The 19,776-nt window shown below is 47.7% G+C and overlaps 1 protein-coding gene across 4 annotated transcripts in view; it reads right to left on the bottom strand.

The window, feature by feature from the left end:
* Ank1 (ankyrin 1) overlaps positions 1-19,776 on the bottom strand; it is a 176,127-nt gene that overhangs the window by 63,419 nt on the left and 92,932 nt on the right. For all 4 annotated transcript variants that reach the window (XM_076913909.1, XM_076913908.1, XM_076913912.1 and 1 more), the window contains exons 3-6: positions 4,598-4,696; positions 2,245-2,343; positions 1,348-1,446; positions 704-889 (exon numbers count right to left, since the gene is read on the bottom strand). In XM_076913909.1, coding sequence (XP_076770024.1) covers positions 704-889; positions 1,348-1,446; positions 2,245-2,343; positions 4,598-4,696 — 483 coding nt within the window. The remainder of the gene's footprint in view (positions 1-703; positions 890-1,347; positions 1,447-2,244; positions 2,344-4,597; positions 4,697-19,776) is intronic.

Raw genomic sequence — 19,776 nt, 5'->3', positions numbered from 1 at the left:
CAAAGGCTTAGCAGCAGTGTGCCACCTCAGAGTCACTTCCAGTAGCTTTTCCTCATGGCCAAGGCAAACTATAAACTGAGGTCACCTCTCATGAAGAGATTTTAGTCATCAGTGAAAAGGAGTATGGAGTCCATGACCGTCAGCCCCCTAACACAGCCTGTGACTCAGCTCAGCTAGCCAGAGGGTCCACCACTGTCTCCCTGCTCCACACCTTCAGACCACATCCAAAACCCCCAGGGGCAGGGACATGGTAAAGCAGTTGGAGGGAGGGGGCAGGTGAACAAGTTGAGCAATCTAGCTGATTGAGGGACAGCCAGCTGATCGAATGAGCAGTGGTTAGTAGCACTTAAAATAGCCACCCACATCTCCAGGAAACCCACTTTCTGTCTTCCTGTTCTTCCACATCTAGGCAAGATGACCTCATCCAGAAAGGGCAGCAGGGAAGGAAGAAGGTGACCATCAGAGTCCCCTCTGAGGTGCAGTTTTATTCTGGATGAAGACCCACCCTGTCCTCCAAGGTGCTGGTTCTGAATGCCCCAAGTAACTGGAACCATCCCAGCATGACCTCAGCATTCTTCAGGAATTTAAGGCTGCCCACCAAGGCCTGGGCACTGAAGGCACAGCTGGACCTCAACATGCCTCTACACACAGTCTTCCAGTGCGCCAGCCTGCTCCCCCTGGCAGATACCCTGGCTTCCCTCACCTTGGAAAGGACATCCGGGTTGGGGTCATTCTGCAGAAGGACTGCAGCTGTTCGTGTGTCATCGTTTCGAGCGGCGATGTGCAGGGCAGGGAGCCGCACTTTCCCTTTCGTCCCATAGTTGATGAGGTGAGCCACCACGTTCTCATGACCCTGCTGCAGAGCCACAGCCAGTGGGGTGAAGCCATCCTGGTTGGGGGAGAGCAAAGATGGGATTTCAAAGACCTTTGTACCCTCTAAACTTAGCTCAAGTGCCGCCTCCTCCTGAAGCCTTCCTTTGCCCAGCTTTCTTGCTCCGTGTCTCCACAGTATCTGCAATCTTCTTTCTTACAGTTAGTTTTCCCTTACCATATACCGAAAGTCTGCCTGTGTGCTATGAGGGTCTGACTGCACGTGTTGTGTTTGCAGTCTGCTTGTGTGCTACAACGGTATCTGACCATGTGTACCAGGTGTTTGTTGCTTGACTGTGTGCTAAGGAGGTCTGGATGTACACCATCTGTTTGTAGTCTGTGCGCTCAATGTATATCACCTGCTTGCAGTCTGACTGTGCGCTGAATGTACATCATCCATGTGCGGGCTGTGTTCTATCAGCTATTTCATGTACCTATGACGCTTCTATCACAGAGCACATTTCCAAAGGGACTTACCTCTGTGGCTACATTCTGATTGGCTCCATTCTCCAGTAGAAACTTCACCACCTCCAAGTGATTCTCCTGAGCAGCCATGTACAGGGGAGTAAAGCCTTTCTGTAAACCCAAGGAAGAAGCCGTTAAAACAATGGAACAGATGTGAAGACAGGTGCAAACCCTCTCACGGGCGGGGGGTGGGGGGCAGTGACTGCCTCCCCATACCCTTGCTTTGCCTCTGGAAAATTCTTACCAAAGGCCAAGATGGGGAGATGACTCCAGAGAAGTGTGTGCCTGCTCACCTTCTGAGTGAGTCCCTAGCTCACAATCCTCCTCTACTTCAAAAGCGATTTTTGGTTTTAATTCCATGTATATGAATGTCTGTGCTGTGTGGGAGTGTCACTGTGTGCACAGGAATAGAGAGGCCAAAGGTGTCAGATCCCCAGAAGCTGGAGTTACAGATGGTTGTGAGCCACCTGATGTGGCTGCTGGGAACCAAACTTGGAATCTGCACAAGCAGTGCATGCTCTTAACTGCTGATCCAGCTCTCCAGCCCCACTCCCCTCCACTTTGATTTCTTTTTACACTAACCAACCAAGGCTTATCACCCCGTCCATATGATTCATATGTAATATGTGATCTTTCTGGTCCACTTAACCAAGATGGAGTCCACAGTGACCAACTCACCAAGCTAAGTTGGTGGTCTAGCCTTGGAAAATTAATGCAGAATGCCTGCATTGCTGCTTGGAGAGATGGCAGTAACAAATCTAGTCCTAGCTACTGTGTGTGTGTGTGTGTGTGTGTGTGTGTGTGTGTGTGTGTGTGTGTGTGTTGAAGTATGCAGTAGCCAATGTGTCAGAAAAGAATTGTGTAAGTGAAGAAAGACTTTCCCTATACTAGGCACCAGGGAGCCATTACCTGAGACTGGGCATTAACGTTGGCTCCATAGTTGACCAGCTCCCGGACCACCTCATCTTGACCAGCAAGGGCAGCGATATGCAGAGCAGTGTTCCCCTTCTGAAACACAGAGGCAAGAAACAGAGGTTTCCCTCAGCCTGCTCAAGGGACTGTTTCAGGTAGGAGAGTGAAGGTGTTAGGTGGCAAGAAATATCTGTATCTACACCCAGCCAATCACTGGTCACAAAAGAGTAGTAAAAGCACAGGGAACAGTGTTCCTCTTCTCTCCCCCTCTCTTTCCTTCTCCCTCACTCTCTCCCTGTCCCTCTCCCCCCCCCACACATATACACACACAAACATGCAAACAGACGTATACACACATACATACTACAAACACAAATACACACACAGATAAACCCATACCCACAAACACCGACACACACACACACAAACACACACACATTCACAAATACCAAGACACACTCACACACAGAAACATACACATGTACACATACACAAACACACAGACACACACACAGACACAAACATACGCGTACATATATACACACACAACACAAGCACATACACAAAAAACACACACACAGACACAAACACACACATCAGCTGTAAGCCTCATGAAGACCCCTGGATTTGTGAGGGAGTTACAGGACAGTGGTGGGGTCCTCAATATTCATGAAGAAGCAGAAGACATGAATTAATTCTATTTTGATTTACAAACACCCAATTTCTCTGTATTTAAGAAGCCATAGAGTCCATGGGAAGATGAGGGCTGGGTTGGCACTGAGTGAATTTGTGGGGTATTATGAGGGGTCCACTCAACCACCCTGGAGCTGGGCTCTAGCTTCTGGGATGGAGAGGCAGGAGAGGAGCTGAGGCATCCTTCTTTTCCCTAAGGAACTGGGGCAGGTTTTCTAATCATTCCTAAGCCTTAGAGACCAACGACAATTTCACAACCTATCAGGAGTCTGTCGTAGCCTAAGCTCTGAGGTTCACCTTTTTAACCCCTGTTCCTCTATACCATTCTAAAGCTACATTGGCTTAGAAATGTCTAGAAATAAGACCTACCAAGTACACACTGCAAAATAAAAACCAAAGCGGAGGATCTGGGAAGTGTGCCATTTCCTCAGCTCTGGGGAAACACCAGGGAAGAGGGGCTGCAGGTTTGTGGCCAGGGATGTCAGAGGTCAGTAATTTCCCCCTGGCCCCTGGGAAGAGCAGGTGAAACTATGGATTTCTGTCAGAGGACTGGAAGCAGAGGCAGACTCACTGCACTGATGAGTGAGCGGAAAATGACATGAAAATGAGGGAACCTTAACTTGAGAAAGGAGTCTACTTTCATAATATTTTGGAAGTTCACTTCATACAAATTATGTCTGTTCTCTCTATATCGCTCGGCGGCATTTTCTGCCTGGGAGGTGGCAAATGTTTGCCGCAGAGAGCTGAAATTGAGGCTGTGTTCAGGACCCCATTAACAGGCATAGAGCAGGAAATGAGGGGTTACAGCCGCTCTCAGGCAGAGAGACAGCAATGTGGGGAGCTGGGAAGAGAGGGGCCACTTGAGACGGTAAGAGGAGGTTATTTTAATAAACAAGCTGAGCGTACGTGAGAAATGAAGCTCATTTTAGGGTACAGGTCAGTTGTAGACTGTGTGCTTACCAGGCACAAAAAAAAAAAAAAAAAAAAAAAAAAACCTGTTTCATTTGCAAGTGCACTAGCAATGCAAATATCATATTTTTGCAATCTATATGAATTGATGCTTCTGTGCAAAACAGTTCCCGATAAAAGGGAGTGCCACTTCAGGTAACTGATGAGGGAGAAAATAGATTCACAGGTAAACAAGAAGATTGCTAGAGAAGGACCAGACTTTCTTCAGTGACAACAGGGTCACGTCGCTCTTTCCCACCTGGACTCTTATGCCAGGTACTTTATATACACAGCTCGGTTAATTTTCCCACCAACCCTGCAAATACGTGACAAGGTCCCTATTTACAGGTGAGAACACTGAGACTTTCCAGGGCCCAAGTAACTTGCCTAAGGCCACAGAGTTGGAAGCAAGTTAGCTGAGGCTCAACTCTGGAGCTTGCAGAACTCCAGGTCCCTGTATGAGGCAGCAAGAAGCCACCATAAAGTAGTCATGGTTTCAGAGCCCAGTGAGGAGGATAGAATACAGGCCCACTGATGATTTCTGCAGACAGGGTCCTGTGTTCTTAGGTGGCATCAGGGACTCAGAGAAACAGGATGTGAGGAGCAGTATCCTGAGTATCCAGGACCATGTTTAGGCTAGTTTTCATGCTGCTGTTTGAGAGGAGATACGAAGGCCCACAGACTTGAATTTTCAATGCCAAGATCTTACCTTGGTTGTTGTTTCTAGAATGATCTCTTTGTGCAGAAGTTCAACCACCATCTTCACATGGCCTTCCTTGGAGGCCAGATGCAGGCCGTTCAACCCGTTCTGAGAGGAGGAGAGAGAGGTGGGCAGGTTTTGGTTAGTAAGACTGCCCACTCCGACATCCTAAGGACTGGGTAAGGTCTGGAGCAGTGGAAGGCAGAAACGCAGGGACACCGGGTGGGTAGAGGTGACACAAAGAGAGCCACCTACTGACCAGTAGCTAGGAAGGCTCTTGACATCCCAAAGTTATAGCACCAGGGAACAAAGAGTAAAGACAATAAAACTGTCACCCTCTAGACATGAATCAAGTACAGGGACACTCTCAGAACCTACAGGGACCCTGAGATTTTGATCCTAGATAGTTTTTAGGCTTCACTGGAGTTTGGAAATGTTCAAAGGCATAGACATAACGGCTTGAAGAGAAATACAGTTCTCTTTCTGTCTTTTACTTCATAGCTGCCAGAGACCAGCAGCTTCTTCTACCACAAACTCATCCCAAGATGTACAGTGTCTCCAGAAAACAATGAGACCAACTGGCCTTGGACTAAGATCCTGAGCCAAAATTAACCTATTCACTTTATTAACTTGATTTCCCCAGGTATTTTGTCACAGTAGCAGAAATCTGACCACTTGATTGACAGGAATTCCCCTTGATTGAGGTGGTTGGCATGGCACCATCCCTGGTGAACTTTCATCCAGTGACCAGGAAAAGTAGAGACACCACACCAATACACGCTCAAAATCTGCGGGGACCATCCCATACTTATAAAAATAAGTTTCAAAACAGACCCTCTGAGAACTATGTACCCCCCACACCCCCCTACATGCTTTCCTCAATTAAAAAAAAAAAAAACAGCTCTAAAACAGCCCCATTGCCAGCCCGCCTTTTCAGGTGCCACCAAGGGGGCCACACCCAACCATAAGAGCTCTCACCAAGCCGTGAAAAGCTCTAGTCAGTCTGCGGCTGCTTCTGCGCTCCTAAAAAGCAGCTGGGCACAGGATGTATCTCTCAGTCCTTACTCCCTGCTTCCTGCTCTCTGACCTGTGTACCAAAAGGCCCTGAAACTTTCTGGCATGATCTGATTCCAAAAACTGCTCTTCGGGGGCGGGTGAGGAGGCCTGGTGGGTAAAGGCGTTTGTCACTACACCTGATGACCTCAGTTTGAGTCTTATGATGGAAGGCGACAACTGACTCCTTAAACTTGTCCTCTAACCTCCACAATGCTCATGGAATCCATATGCCCTCCCCCCCCCCCGCCCCGATAACATTTATATTTAAAAAGTACTACCCAGCACCATAAGTGATACTGCCAATGTGATGGCAGGAGCTTCACAGTTCTATGGCTGAGGAGGCTCCATAAAGCAGGCTCCTGCCAGTCAGGATAAGGCTTGACCTCTGCCTCTGACGTGAGGTCTCTGACTCATTTCTCCAGAGAGTCCCTGCACCCTGGGCTCCAAAAATCCCCACTTCTCTCTTGGGTCACAGCATATGTTTAGCTTCCCACTGAAACACAGCTGTCCACTTGGGATCAGTGCTACCTCTTATCATGTGACCCCGGGAAAGAGTCCTTTGGGGAGACAGTAGGGTTGCAACGCAGTCTACCTATGACCTATTTAGATCAGACCTGCCCAGGCTATAAGCAGCCAGCAAGCACAGCTGGCCAAGTCCTTGTAGGGTTGCAATATTCCTTACCAGGTGTGAATGAGTGTGTGTGTGTGTGTGTGTGTGTGTGTGTGTGTGTGTGTGTGTGTGTATTGTGCCCCTGCATGCACATTGTGATGGTTTATATATACTTGTCCCAGGGAATGGCACTATTAGGAGGTGTGGCCTTTTGAAGTAGGTGTGTCATTGTGAGTGTGGACTTTAAGACCCTCATTCTAACTGCCTGAAAGTCGGTATTCTGCTAGCAGCCTTCAGAGGAAGATGTAGAGCTCTCAGCTCTGCCTGCACCATGCCTGCCTGGATGCTTCCATGCTCCCACCTTGATGATAATGGACTGAACCTCTAAGCCAGCCCCAAATAAATGTTATCCTTAGAAGAGTTGCCTTGGTCATGGTGTCTGTTCACAGGAGTAAACCCTAATTAAGACACACATGCACTGCTGAGTGGGGCTAACGGGAAGGTTACTTTATCAAGAGTTTTCTAATGAGAATGTGCGACTCTGGCCATCACAGGTCTTTCTCTTGTAGGCTGTGCACAACACTCACTGCAGAGCCCAAAGCTAGCTGTGTGGCCTTTTCATCACGCGGCATGAATAAAATTATCAGATCAAAGAATGGCTACAGCCGGTCCTGGTGACAGGAGAGAAGGGCTGAAGGCAGGCAACAGTCTGGACAGGAAGTTAGGGGAGGGGTAATGGACACCAGACACACACACAAATCCACCATCTGTACTCTGTTTGTAGAGCATCAATTAACTGAAGAACCACCTGCCACGTGAGGGAGTGCTTGGGAGGCCCCAGCCCTCTCTTCAGCTGATTCTCTTTGTGGGACAGGATGACAGGCTTGTCCTTTTGAAGAGCTTTAGACAGAGATCTCCCAACCCTACTCTGGCATGTGAGGCTCCAAGATCTGGTGGTGAGGCTGTGGTTGTGGCTATACTCTGCTTACCACGGGAGAGATGGTTCTGGGATCATGCCAGCAAGGATGTGGCTCATTTAGTGCTTGGCTTGGCGGCACTGCCACCCACTGACACCGTCCTGAAAGCCTCAGAGCTGCGGTGTTGATGGGCCTTGGGGGAAACATCTGACACAGAATGATGCTCTGTGAGCTCTCCCTGATCTTTGGAGCCAGTGCGAGGACCCTAATCCATAGGGGTGCTGAATTTCTGACCACCAAAAGCTGGAGGCGAGGTGTGTTAGAGGCTCTGAGATTCTACCTTTCATTCACAGCTTAGGAAATCAAGGCCAGAGTGGTTGAATTAACACAGGGAAACCAGCCTGGTCTTGAGTTACCCTCCTCCTCTCAGGAGCTGGCTCACTTCTTTTTAATTAGATAATTAAAAGCATAGTTTACTTTTGATTAAAGTTGCAACAATCATTGGGTTGTGACCTCTGCAACTGATCTCTGTGGGTCTACTTACTATCCTAGTCTTCAGGAGTCCCCTGGTTTCCAAGCCTTCTGGAAGCCCACACCTGGCTGAAGCAATGGCCTCTCTTCTAAGAGGGTCTGTCTGAGTGGGTGTGCATCCCAGAGTGTGCCTCATCCTCCCTTCCAGATTCTGCTTCTTCCATCTTTTTCTCTTTTGTGACTTTGTTCGTGTGTGTGTGTGTGTGTGTGTGTGTGTGTGTGTGTGTGTGTGTTTGCGTGCACGTGTGTATAGGCCAGAGGTGAATGCCAGGAACTTTCCTCCATCTTCAATCTTATTATTTGAGGTAGAGTCTCTCATTCAAACCCAGAGCTCGTGGATATCTCTAGTCTTATAGGCAGCTTGCTGGGGGATATCCCCATCTCTGCCTTCTGAGACTCAGGCTGGAACTGCTAGCAGGTCACCATGCTGAAAGAGCATCTATGTGGATTCTGACAATCTGCACTCGGGTCCTATTGCTTGGGTACCAAGTGTGTCGACTGCTGAGCCATTTCCCCAGCCCTCACTTGGTCTTTGTAAGTTACTTTTACATCCCTTACATGGGTGATTTGATTTTAATGTCCTCACCCCCACTCCCCAGCCCTAATAGGCAGAGCCAACCAGCAAGAAACTCTGGACTTAGCACAACAAAAGCAGAGGTGCTGATGCCTGCTGCTTTGCCACAGACTGCTGAGTGTCTACTGAATCCCAAACCTTGTGAGAGCCGACAATGCCTGGCAGTGCGGTTGTAGGTGACTAAAAGACAAGCACTTTCTCTTGAAGAACTCACTGTGGGTGATGCAAGAGCAGATACATACAAAACAAAGGCCCTAAATGTCCCTGCAGGCCTGTATGAATCGGCAGCACAGAAGGGAACAGACTACTCCTTAAGGAATGATTTTCACAGCCAGACAGCTCGTTCACGTAACGCTGGGGTGAAAAGTGCATTTACGATGACAAACTGAAGGCACACGCGTGATGCTAAGTTCTCAACCCACGGGCAAACACGTCAGAAAACACGCCCTCAACCCTTCTCACCGTGGGTCCTCCTTTCCTGAGGCAGCTGGGTTCAACAGGTGCCCAAATGCTCCAAGCCCCAGAGGCAAAGCTCACTCCAGGAGCCAGCCCCAGCAGGGGGATGACCAGCTTGCTGTTAGTGACCAAGCAGCTGAGCAGCTAAAGCTGTGGGACACCTGAGCACCAATGTCCTGCCTTGCGTTCTAAGGAGCCTCCGCCTTACTAAATGCATAACTAGTCTACACAAGACATAACAGAGTGTCCCATAGATAAATACTGACTTTAACACTTTCTTTCTCTTCAAACAGATTTTTGAGAATGCTCAAGCGTGAGGAGAGAGGAGTACGGATTCTGTGAACTATCTGTTCTTAGCTGTGACTACGGACAGGGATAAACTGTAATTTACCACCTCTTCATAGCTGGGAACCATATGCTTTTACTTTAGTTAAATCAAATGTAGGGCGGTTGCCAAAAGTAAGAGGCAGCCTGCTGGATCTCTCTTGATAACTGAAGCTACTCATCCAACCTTCACAGTCTCTTTCTCTTGAAGCCAAATGGCACACGGGCTGCTGAGGGGATTAGGAATGGGATAAATGACATATTTCTTCTCTCAAATAACAGAGTGTTGAAGATAAGCACAAAGGAGTTCAAGAGACTCCAGATGAGAGGCTTCAGCTAAGTGAGACCCAACAGCTACTTGTGGCCATTTTCCGTTGTGCTGTCCTGAAGGACTCTGGCTTGCTATCCCCTTCCCACAGACCCCTTGCTCTAGACAGTGGCCCACGTGTTAGACCATCTGACATGCCCTTAGTCACTCTAATGAGTTCTTTCCCTTCTCCTTTCTTTTGTTCTAACTTGAATATTTTCTCCTGACCTATTTTAAGTTCTGAGTCTCACCATGCCTTTGTCTAGTCTACTGACGAATTTTTATTACTGTATTGCATGAGACTCTTCCTTGGGCTTTCCATCTGCATGCTGAAATTCTCCATCAGTTCGGCGCATGTCATTCGTGTCTCCACTGAGTTTCTTCACATGTCAACCATCTTGACCTTCTCTGAGTCTGTTTCTGTTGACTGCTTTGTCTCTTGACCATAGTTTGTGTTCCTGTCTTAAGTGTATGTTACACTAATGATTATTAATTGACTGCAGGTACGTGGAAGCACTTATCTATCAGTTGTGGCTAGAAACAGATTTGGTTCATCTGTGGCATGGTTGGTGGGAGTTAGGAACTGTGGTGGTTTGAATAGGTATGGCCACCATAGACTCATGTGTCTGAATGCTTGGTCCATGGGGAATGGCACTATTAGGAGGTGTGGCCTTGTTGGAGGAAGTGTGTCACTGTGGGGGTGGGCTTTGAGGTCTCTATGCTCAAGCTGTGCCCAGTGTGAGACACTCTCCTTCTGCCTGCAGAACAAGATGGAGAACTCTTTAGCTTTTTCTCCAGTACCATGTCTGTTTGAAGAGTGCCATGTCTCCTGCCATGATGACAATGGACTAAACCTCTGAAACTATAAGCCAGCCTGAATTAAATGCTTTCCTTTGTAAGAGTTGCCTTGGTCACGGTGTCTCTTCACAGCAATGGAAACCTGACTAAGACAGGAGTTTACCTGGATTGGAGTCTTATTATGTTTGGTCTGCCAGCCTCCATTCTCAAAGAAGGCTACAGTCATTATGAGTTTGATGTAAGGGTCAGGGTCCCAGAAGGGTTTCAGTGTTTCTGATCTCCCAGCTTCCAACTCTTTCAGGTACCTTTGCCTCAGGTGGACTCATTTCTCTGTCCTGCTTCTCTTTGAGTGACACTGTTCTTCCTGGTGCCATAGACTGGTAGTGGCAGGCAAGTTCCGTTATGGTCCAGCTTCAGACAGGCTCTGTGTGTCTGGACCTTAAGGGTAGAGTAGTTTGTGTTTCATTCCCTGTCCTTTACTTTGCCTTGTCTTTACTGGGCCTGGATGGGCATTCCTTTCATGTCCTCAAATCCTCTAGCAAAGCCAGAGATCTGCTTGTTACTGGGGTAGGAAACCTGGATCTAGGACAGTTGCTGGCCTCTCCAGGGTCACAAGATATCCAGAGGTGCTGACACAAACCAAGCTGACACATGTGAGCTTCCGTCCCTCAGCAGAAGCAGTCTGTTTCTATTCCTCCTGGGAAGGACAGCATCCACGTGCAACCTGGAATGTGGGAGCAGGTCTATTTGGTATCAACAGAGGAGACTGGGGAGCCTGCAAGGCTCTTCCTCTGCCACCATCCACCAACCACACCGTGAACACCGAAGGCCTAGAGGGTTTCTCTGGGGTTTCAGTATTTACCATCAGCACTCAGTCAAGGCATGGGGTTAGAGGTTTGCCGTAGACCCCTGGACCTCTAAGAGTTGTCAGGGATTTGCCTTGCAGGGGTCACTGCTTCTGCACGTACTCTATATGGAGATGTACATGGGCCTCTCCCAGTGGCTTTGCCTCTCTGGAATCCAGGTTACTTAGTTGCTATCAATCCCTTGTCTCTCAGCTGAGTTTGAGAAGATTTGTAATCTTGTGGATTATCTGTTCTGTTTTCACACAATTAGGGCAACCGCTACACCTTCTGAAGCTTTCATACCCACACATTTCCTGTTTAGAGTCTTCAAGACCCCTAGACTTCATATAGTTTCATGCCACAATGGCCTTAAAGAAGAGATGGTCTCTTTGAAGGGCAAAAATCTTCACACTGTCATTCACAGCAGTTTTCTTCTTGTGCCTTTGCCCCCCACCCCTTTTGGGTAAAAATGTTCACTTTTGATCATTCTTCTGAGAAGCAGTGTCCAGAGGTAGAAGAGAGTCCAATGAGTCTGTGCAGCTGCTCCCAACTGCTCTTAAGATATTCTCAAGTCACATTCCGTCTGCATGACTTAACTTGGAGTGTTTTCTTGTACCAACTGTGAGAGATTCCATTGGCAGAGAAACGATTTCAGACATTTGTTCTCAGTAAACTGTTCCTCTGTTTAGCTGCTCTGATTGCCCCAATTACACTAATTGATTTTCAAATGTACAAATACAGTTGACATGTCACTGGAAACTTAGCACTTATCCAGTCAGGAGCAGACAGGAAGCTTCAGACAGTAAGCACCTGGTATCCTGAGGTTCCACAGCTCATGGGAAGTGGCAGGGATACCTCAGAGGCTGATGTTGATGGTCCCAGGACACAAGGCCCTCACGTCTCCTGTTCATTCATTTCACCCTGAGGAGGAGCACAGCGCCTCAGATGGGGTCCTCTGACTAATGGCTCATAGCTGCCAACTCAAAGCTTGTCTTCACTGTGGTCACTATTGCCGTGATGAAACACCATGACCAAAAGCAACTTGGGGAGGAGAGGCTTTATTAGCCTTATACTTACACATCACTGTTCATCATTGAAGGAAGTTGGAGCAAGAACTCAATGGCGCATCCCTCTTTCAAAATGACCCTACCTGTTTTAAGAAGACATAAAACTATCCAAGACACAAAACAACAACAAAAAAGAACCAGGCAGCAATGTTACTCCTGGTCGGAATGTCTACGGGGAGCGTATGCACCTCGGTTTCTGTTTAGAGCCTCACTCTCCTGCCCAGATCTTGGTTGAGAATGAGGAACAATGGGCACAGCAGTGGGAATGGGCATCTAATTTCCACTGTCCGGAGTAGAAGCCAAGGACTGTTTGGGAAGTGACCGGAAGAGCAGCCACAGGTGGTAATCCATGGAGCCTGTGCTAGCACAGGAATCCTCTCAGGATGAACCTGGACGACCGAGGTAGGAAGTAAGGGAAGCCTGAACAGATGACAAAAACACTACGAAGAAGTCAAATGACTAAAGGGATACCCCTTGCCACAACTTGGATTTTTAACATCAGACGGCTGTCACTGAGGTTCAAAACACTGAATGCCACAGGGGGAAAAAAAAAAAAAAAAAAAAAAAGAGGCAGGCAGAGCCTGAGGAGCTGATCCTGTCACATAAGGCCAAGCATATACCTACGAAGGCCCTTGGAACAAGAAGGGAGGGAGTGAAGGTTGGGGGGGGGGGGGGCGGCCAAAGAGAGACACAGGAGGAGGAAGGGGAAAGGAGAGACTGACAGAAGGGAAGGGAGGGTACTGAGAGAGACAGCTGGACTCTGGGTAAAATGTTGCCTTAGACACATATGGGAGCCAGGTGGGTGGTCTCTCACGTGTGCCTCGTACAAACTGGAATGTCTAGAAACACCAGAATATCATGGATGGGTAGAAAGGTCAATGGAGATGAAGACAGGGAAAAGCAGTCACAAAGCAAGCAGTGGGGAGGCGGAGGTGCTTTGTTCTGTTCTTACGGTACAGTTTCTGTAGATATAAAACAAGTTACAGTTTGAAAGAAGACAGGAAGGAGGAATGGAGGCAAAGGTTTAGAAAGGCCATGGGAGAAGGAGGCAACTCTAAGTTCTGGTTAATGGGCTGGGGCTGTGCTAAAGTTTCTGCAAAGGCCTTGCAGAGATTTGACCACTTCCACCCAGTCTGTGTGCGGGGCCTGTGAAGAGCAGCCTGGAGCAGGGTTCTGATGCTCTCCGGTAAGTATATAACCTGCCCTGCATGGCATCGAGTCATGCCAAGTGAACAGTCTCAACCTCACACCGATGCTTGCTGATAAAGACCTGACATCTGCCATCTCTTCTACTATAGAGGGTTTATGCCTCTGCAGAGACCACTTGGTGGGTGAAAGTCTGTTAAAAATATTCCATCTTGCAATTTAATGACTCGGGAGGCAGATGGAGCTGAACAACTGCCAGGGTTGAGAGGGGGTTACCCTTTCCTCCTCTGTAAGCCTGCATTCCTCTAGAGACAGGGGCAAGTGAGGAGTGCAGCATCCAGGAGGACTGTACCAACTTAGAGAGGAAGGCAGGGTAACAGGAACGAGCTGGGTCTAAGCATTTTTCCTTCTTCACTTTATTACAACCTAAATTCAGTTTTCTTCCCAGGTAGCTCTTAAGGCCCATGGTTTAGTTATACGCAGGAGGAGGGGAGGCCCGTGGTCTGCTTCATTGTTTCAAAGCTAAAAGGGACCACAGCGATTTCCAAGCTATGCCTGGAGGCCAATCGACCTCAGATTACCTTCCCTCTGCTGTGTGGTTGCTCAAAGCTTGTGGTGGCCTCCGTGCTCCAAAATCCCACAGCTCAGCAACAAACCCACTGCTGAGGTTTCAGGGCCCTGGGGAGTGGAGGGGGAGGATGTTCGAGTTCGAGTTAATGAGAGGATGGGTTCTGAAATTGAGCTCAGAAGCTAAGAATATCTCCCATGTACTAGAAAGATTCTATGTCCGAGATCTTGAGTTTTCTTAAAAAAATAAAAATAAAAAAAAATCAAGAGAACCAGACCTCCCTAGAAAGGGCAGTAGGATTAGAGGGAAAAGTCCAGGGAGGAGCGAGGCTTCTAACTGGTCTTACCGTTCATCTCTCTCTCTCCCAATAGTACACATCTCGAAAATGATGACCTGCCTACTATCCTGGTATATGAACTAAGCAATCAGCATCTGCAGGAAACACTTCGGATCTGTGTTTTGCTGGCACAGGGAAAATTGTGACACTATTCCTACCAAACTGCCAACAATGGTGCTCTCGGCAGGGGAGGGGAGACTTTCAGACGTTGTACATTTCTGTTCAGTTTTGATTTGTAAGCAAAGCATGCATCCATCTTGCTGCTAAATTTTAAAAATCAAAACTAAAACCGGAGACATGCTCATATGCAGTCTATAATCACACCACCAGAACGTGTTCTATCTCACAAACTGAGCGGGGCTCAGCCTAGTCAGTCAGTACATAGATGCAGAGACATGTCTGTAAACAATGAGAAAAAGTATCAAGTTCACCACCAAATATTAAGAATTCCAGGCTAAGTCATATCAGGTCTATCTCAGGGAAGTTTTGCATTCAGGTCTCCTTCACCAACCAGGGGGGTCAGTCTGCTCAAGGCTAGGATCGAGAGACAGTCATTATTCTTAGCAAGCCTGCTTGCCTCTCAATCATGTCCATACCCTACTTTTAAAAGGCGAACAGCTCACTGAAGCATGTTCCCAGGGAACTTAGAGATACTCTCCATGGTGGTTTGAGTGAGAATGACCCCCATAAGCATATAAATTTGAATGGTTGGCCCCCAGTTAGTGGTGCTGTCAGGAGGTGTGGCTTATTGGAGGAAGTGTGTCATTGGGGGTGGGGTTTAAGGTTTCAAACACCCATGCCAGCCCTGTGCCACTCTCTCTGTCTGCAGATCAGATATAAGCTCTCAGCTACTGCTCCAGCGTCATCCCTGCCTGCCACTACATTCCCTGCCATGATGGTCAAGGACTAGCTCTCTGAAGCTGTAAGCAAGCCCCCAGTTAAATGCCCCTTTTGTAAGTGCCTTGGTCATGGTGCCATCACAGCAATAAAACGGTAATGAAGAATCTCTCTAATGACCCCATCACTTATAACTGTACATATCTGTTCTCAAGCCTTTGTGCCCTCAAAGCCTGAGGTCCTGTTCTCATTTGTAATCATGTCCTAGCTTGGCTGGGCAAATGGAGCATTTCCTAAAGAAGTGAATGAGCATCCATGCACCCTGATGCAGATGCAGCCTCTCTTTTTCTCTGAAGTTCCTCGTGAGTAAGAGGACCATGTCTGATCTTCATATCATAAACTCAACAGCCATCAAATCTCAGTGTGGAACTGGAGGATTAGCTTCCCTTGGTGACACAATATGATGAAGATATCTCTTACGTTCTCTAAGAGACTAGAACTTTTGCTGGACCTCACTGACAGAGTCAATAATACACCTTGAAGTCACTTAAGAATGATATCCTACTATGTGCTCAGACTTGTCTTGGATTTCCCAGGTGATCAGCTTTTATAATGAAGATAATACAGTGACCATGAGTTATGTATTCTTCCATGCTCCTGACCCAGAATAATGCACGCTTTGAAAACAGCAAAGACAGAAGTTGAGAGCAGCTTCCTAAAATCGACCATAAAGGTTGAAAGCAGCCAGTTATAAGTAGGGGTTGATGAAGTGATGTCTATTAGCTCAGTCAGCTGGGATCAGCTGGAGCCAGTGACTTAATCCCTTGTAAAAGTCTGTTAAGGATTTCTGTACAGTTTCTCCTTCCTTCCCCTTGTGGTGTGCTCTGTTATTTAATAAAAGTGGAACAGACACACACAGCTCATAACTAGACAGACACAGAGACACACACAGAAAGGCACAGTCATAGACACAAGGACAAACAGATCCACAAGACAGCCTTCAGCTGGGGCATCTTCAGACATAATCCAGACAGACAGAGGAAGAACAACACAGGAAGCATGAAGTAGAGAATTCAAATCTGGACTCGCCCTTGGCCAACAGACTCCAAGGTGAGCTTATGCTTGCAGGAAGGTATAAAACAACGAGTAACACAGACAGTAACAGGCTCATCTCTGAAGATCTGGAGTCGGCCTCCCAAGCTTGAGGGATGCCCTCCTCTCCCTCCTTCTTGCATGTCCCAGGATACCACTGGGACCCCTGCACTCCTCTGTAGTTCCTTGTTTCTGAGTGATGGAAGATGGCAATGCAGGGGCTCACCTGCCACTGGCCTACACAAGGCACATCACAACAGCCTCAGAAGCAAACATGGCAGACATCAAAATCTTTTCTGGCTCCTACATGGCCAGGAGGATGCTTTGTTGGTACCCTCTCAGGCTCAGGCAGGCTTCCTGCCTCGGTTCTTTGAAGACAGGTCGTGGTTTTCCCCATATCTAGTACAGTAGCGCATGACCATGATAAGTGCTCAGCACTGGGATCGCAGATGTACCACGGCCACTCCAGAGGCCCTTTGCTGCTTTGGTTCCAGTGCACGCTCCCCACCCCGTGAGGTACCATGTTAACCTGACGTCTGCGGCAGTGAGCATGGGTTGTCCCAGAAGCTTGCTTCCTTTCCTGTGGCTAGCTGGCAGTGTGAGAAGGCAACCCGCTTATCCTACACAGTCTATTTTTAATCACCGTAGTCTCCACTCTGTGACATTTGATTCTACAGAACGATTTCTAGATGACACCGAGAGCTGGGTATATGAAGTTGGGCCTGGCAGGAGTATGCTCACCTCTGAGTAACACTGTCCTTGCTGCTCCCAGACAAGGCAATGTAAGAAAGCTCTCCTAACCCGTGGTTCCTCACACTTTTCCTATTCCCAGAAACCACCAGGCTCTCTCCCTTCCTTTGTCCAGGCCTCTCAAAAGTTATCTCTTTCACACGCCTAAAGCAGGCTTTGCCTGCCAGGTAACAATCATCCCATAAGGATGTTGCTTGGCACGCTCTCCTGCCTGTTGTGTCTTCCCTTTGTTAGCATATAATACTCAACCTGTGTCCTCTGCCGGGCGCGTACAGTACCTAGAATGGAACCTGGCACACAGTAGCTGCTTAATAAACATGTAGGTAATGCCTATAAGTGTGGCTGTATACTGAGTGGCTCATATCCCTTTTCATGGTGATAGGAATGAGCTACCTGTGGGGTCCTGTCTCAGGTCACCTTCCCTTCCCATCTGAGTTCCAGCCTCAAAAGCCCCTGCTGCTGTCTGTCCATCCCCTCTGTCATCTGTCCTTACACTACTCAACTGGTGATTTTACCATGCACACACTGTGTGCTTCCAGAATACATGGATAGTGTTGCTGTCCCCCTAAACCAGACCCCCAGGGTCATCCCAGAAGTCCCTCCACCCATTCTAGTTTATGATCCAGGCCTATTAGCTCTGTTTCTTCTCCTCAGCCATGACTTTTATCCAAGCTACCAATAATTTTCTTCTGGACTACCGCAGTGGTCACATGACCAACCTTCCTACTGCCCACTCCACAGCTCCATCTGTTTTGAGTACAGTATCCAGTGTGAGCCTTTACATCACACTTCCAATGACTGGACTCATGCTATGCTAGAACCCCAGGCTCATCTTCCTCTCCGTATAAAAATCAAAATCCTTAACGTGACTGCATCTGCAAGCAAGAGAACTAGTCAGCCCGGATGCACTAACACAGTTGTGCAGGTTATTTACTACTGAGCTGCCTCCTCTCCTCTCAAATCCATCCCCTCAGCCATCAACTTCTGAGTTAGCCTGGGCCAGCAGGTAGGTGTGCATACATGATGCATACATGTGCATACCATACTCAGACCCTGGAGTATGAAGTTCAGCTGCATAACGTCAAGCTCTTGTCACTGGTAAGAAGCAGCTCTACCCCGTTTTACCTTGACTCCCTGCCTATCTACACTCACTCATGCTGCTGTCCCTTCATTAACCTCAGCTCAGCTCTCAGTTCCTCTGTCTCTTGCTTAAGGTAAGAGACCTTCAGGTGTCACCTCTGACCTCTGACCTCTGACAACTCTAGATCAGGCTCTGTCTTAGGGTTTTACTGCTGTGAACAGACACCATGACCAAGGCAACTCTTATAAGGACAACATTTAATTGGTCTGGCTTACAGGTTCAGAGGTTCAGTCCATTATCATTATGACAGGAAGCATGGCAGTGTCCAGGCAGGCATGGTGCTGGAGGCACTGAGCTCTGAATCTCCATCTGACCACTTCTAGGAGAAAACTGACTCTTCTGCACTGACTGGAGTTTCAAAGCCCACCCCCACAGTGACGCACTTCCTCCAATAAGGTCACATCTACTCCAACAAGGCCACACCTCCTAATAGTGCCACTCCCTGGGCCAAGCATATTCAAAGCACCACAGGCCCCCTATGGACTATTTTCTACTCAGAATATCCTAGAGCAGTAGTTCTCAACCTTCCCAGTGCTGTGACCCTTTGTTAGAGTTCCTCATGCTATGGTGACATATAGCTATAAAATTAGCTTTTTTTCTGATGGTCTTAGGTGACCCCTGGGGAAAGGGTCATTTGACACACAAATGGGTTTGCGACCCACAGGTTGAGAACCTCTGTCTCACACCTTTATTTTATGCCCTTAGCTATACATGATTATTTGGTTATCAGCTCTTCCTGCCCACAGGGGTAAAGGACCAGGATTGGGGACATAGGTCCCTGCACCCAGGAATACACAGGATGTGGGTGTGGAGGTAAAGATCTCATGATGCTGGAATAAATGACAAGTCAGGGGTATGGAGACATTGCTGTTGTGTGGATACATGTGCACACCGGTGTGAGTGTCTTCTGTAAGCAGAAGAATGGTGACAGGAACTTCTAATCTATCCTGGGTATTCATGTCTCTTACATAAGCTCACCTCCTTTATGTACAAGTGTTGAGGTTTGGTATTTTGCTGAGTACTGTAATGCTAAGGGTGGGTCCCCAAGACAAGAGAGTGGTTGCCCCAGAGACAAGAGAGTGAGTCTGCATGTAGACCCAAGTGAGGTATGTGACCTTGGCACCAAGTTATTTTTGATTAGTAAATAAAGATGCTGACAGCTAATAGCTGGGCAGAAAAGACAGGTGGGTTTTGGGTTCCTGGGCTTGGGGGGTTGGAGGAGGTCCATGAGGAGGAGAAGACCATAGAAAAGGAGAAAGTTGACATGAGTTGTGAAGACATGGCCCTGAAGGTTGGCCAACTGGAGTTAAGAGCAGCTCAGATGAAATATATAAGTAATAACTCAGGTTTATCAATAGGAAAGAAGACTCGAGTAGCATAGAGGGTAGATATTGGCCCAGGTCTTGTGCCATTTAAGCCTTATTGTAAATAACGAAAGTTGTGTGTATTTTATCTGGGAACTGAATGATCAAAGGCAGAGTAGAAACCCCACATTGGGATTAAAAGTTTCTACAACATACAAGACCTAGAATAATTATCCTCTTTTGGCAAACACCTGTGACTCCTGCCTCCAGAGTACTTTTTTGGAAGGGTGTGTTCACATAAGGTGAAGCCTGGGTGTCTTGCCGCCATCACCAGCCCTTGTCTGGAAAACAGAAGCCCGTGTTTAACCACAAGCAGAAGTATAAGTCACGAACAGTGAGCTTTATGCGGCAGTGGGCTATCTTTTCAGTCCCTGGTACCTTTTGTTTCCTTGATGTGGCAGGCAGTGTCTGCTTTGAAATGAATGGGCTGGCCAGGTCTGTAGTCTGAAACCTAAGGCTGGACCCCTC

This window comes from Arvicanthis niloticus, chromosome 16 (assembly GCF_011762505.2).
Source record: "Arvicanthis niloticus isolate mArvNil1 chromosome 16, mArvNil1.pat.X, whole genome shotgun sequence".
Lineage (NCBI taxonomy): Eukaryota > Metazoa > Chordata > Mammalia > Rodentia > Muridae > Arvicanthis > Arvicanthis niloticus.
The sequence above is the reverse complement of the archived record's forward strand: the minus strand, read 5'-3'. Positions and strand labels throughout refer to the sequence as shown.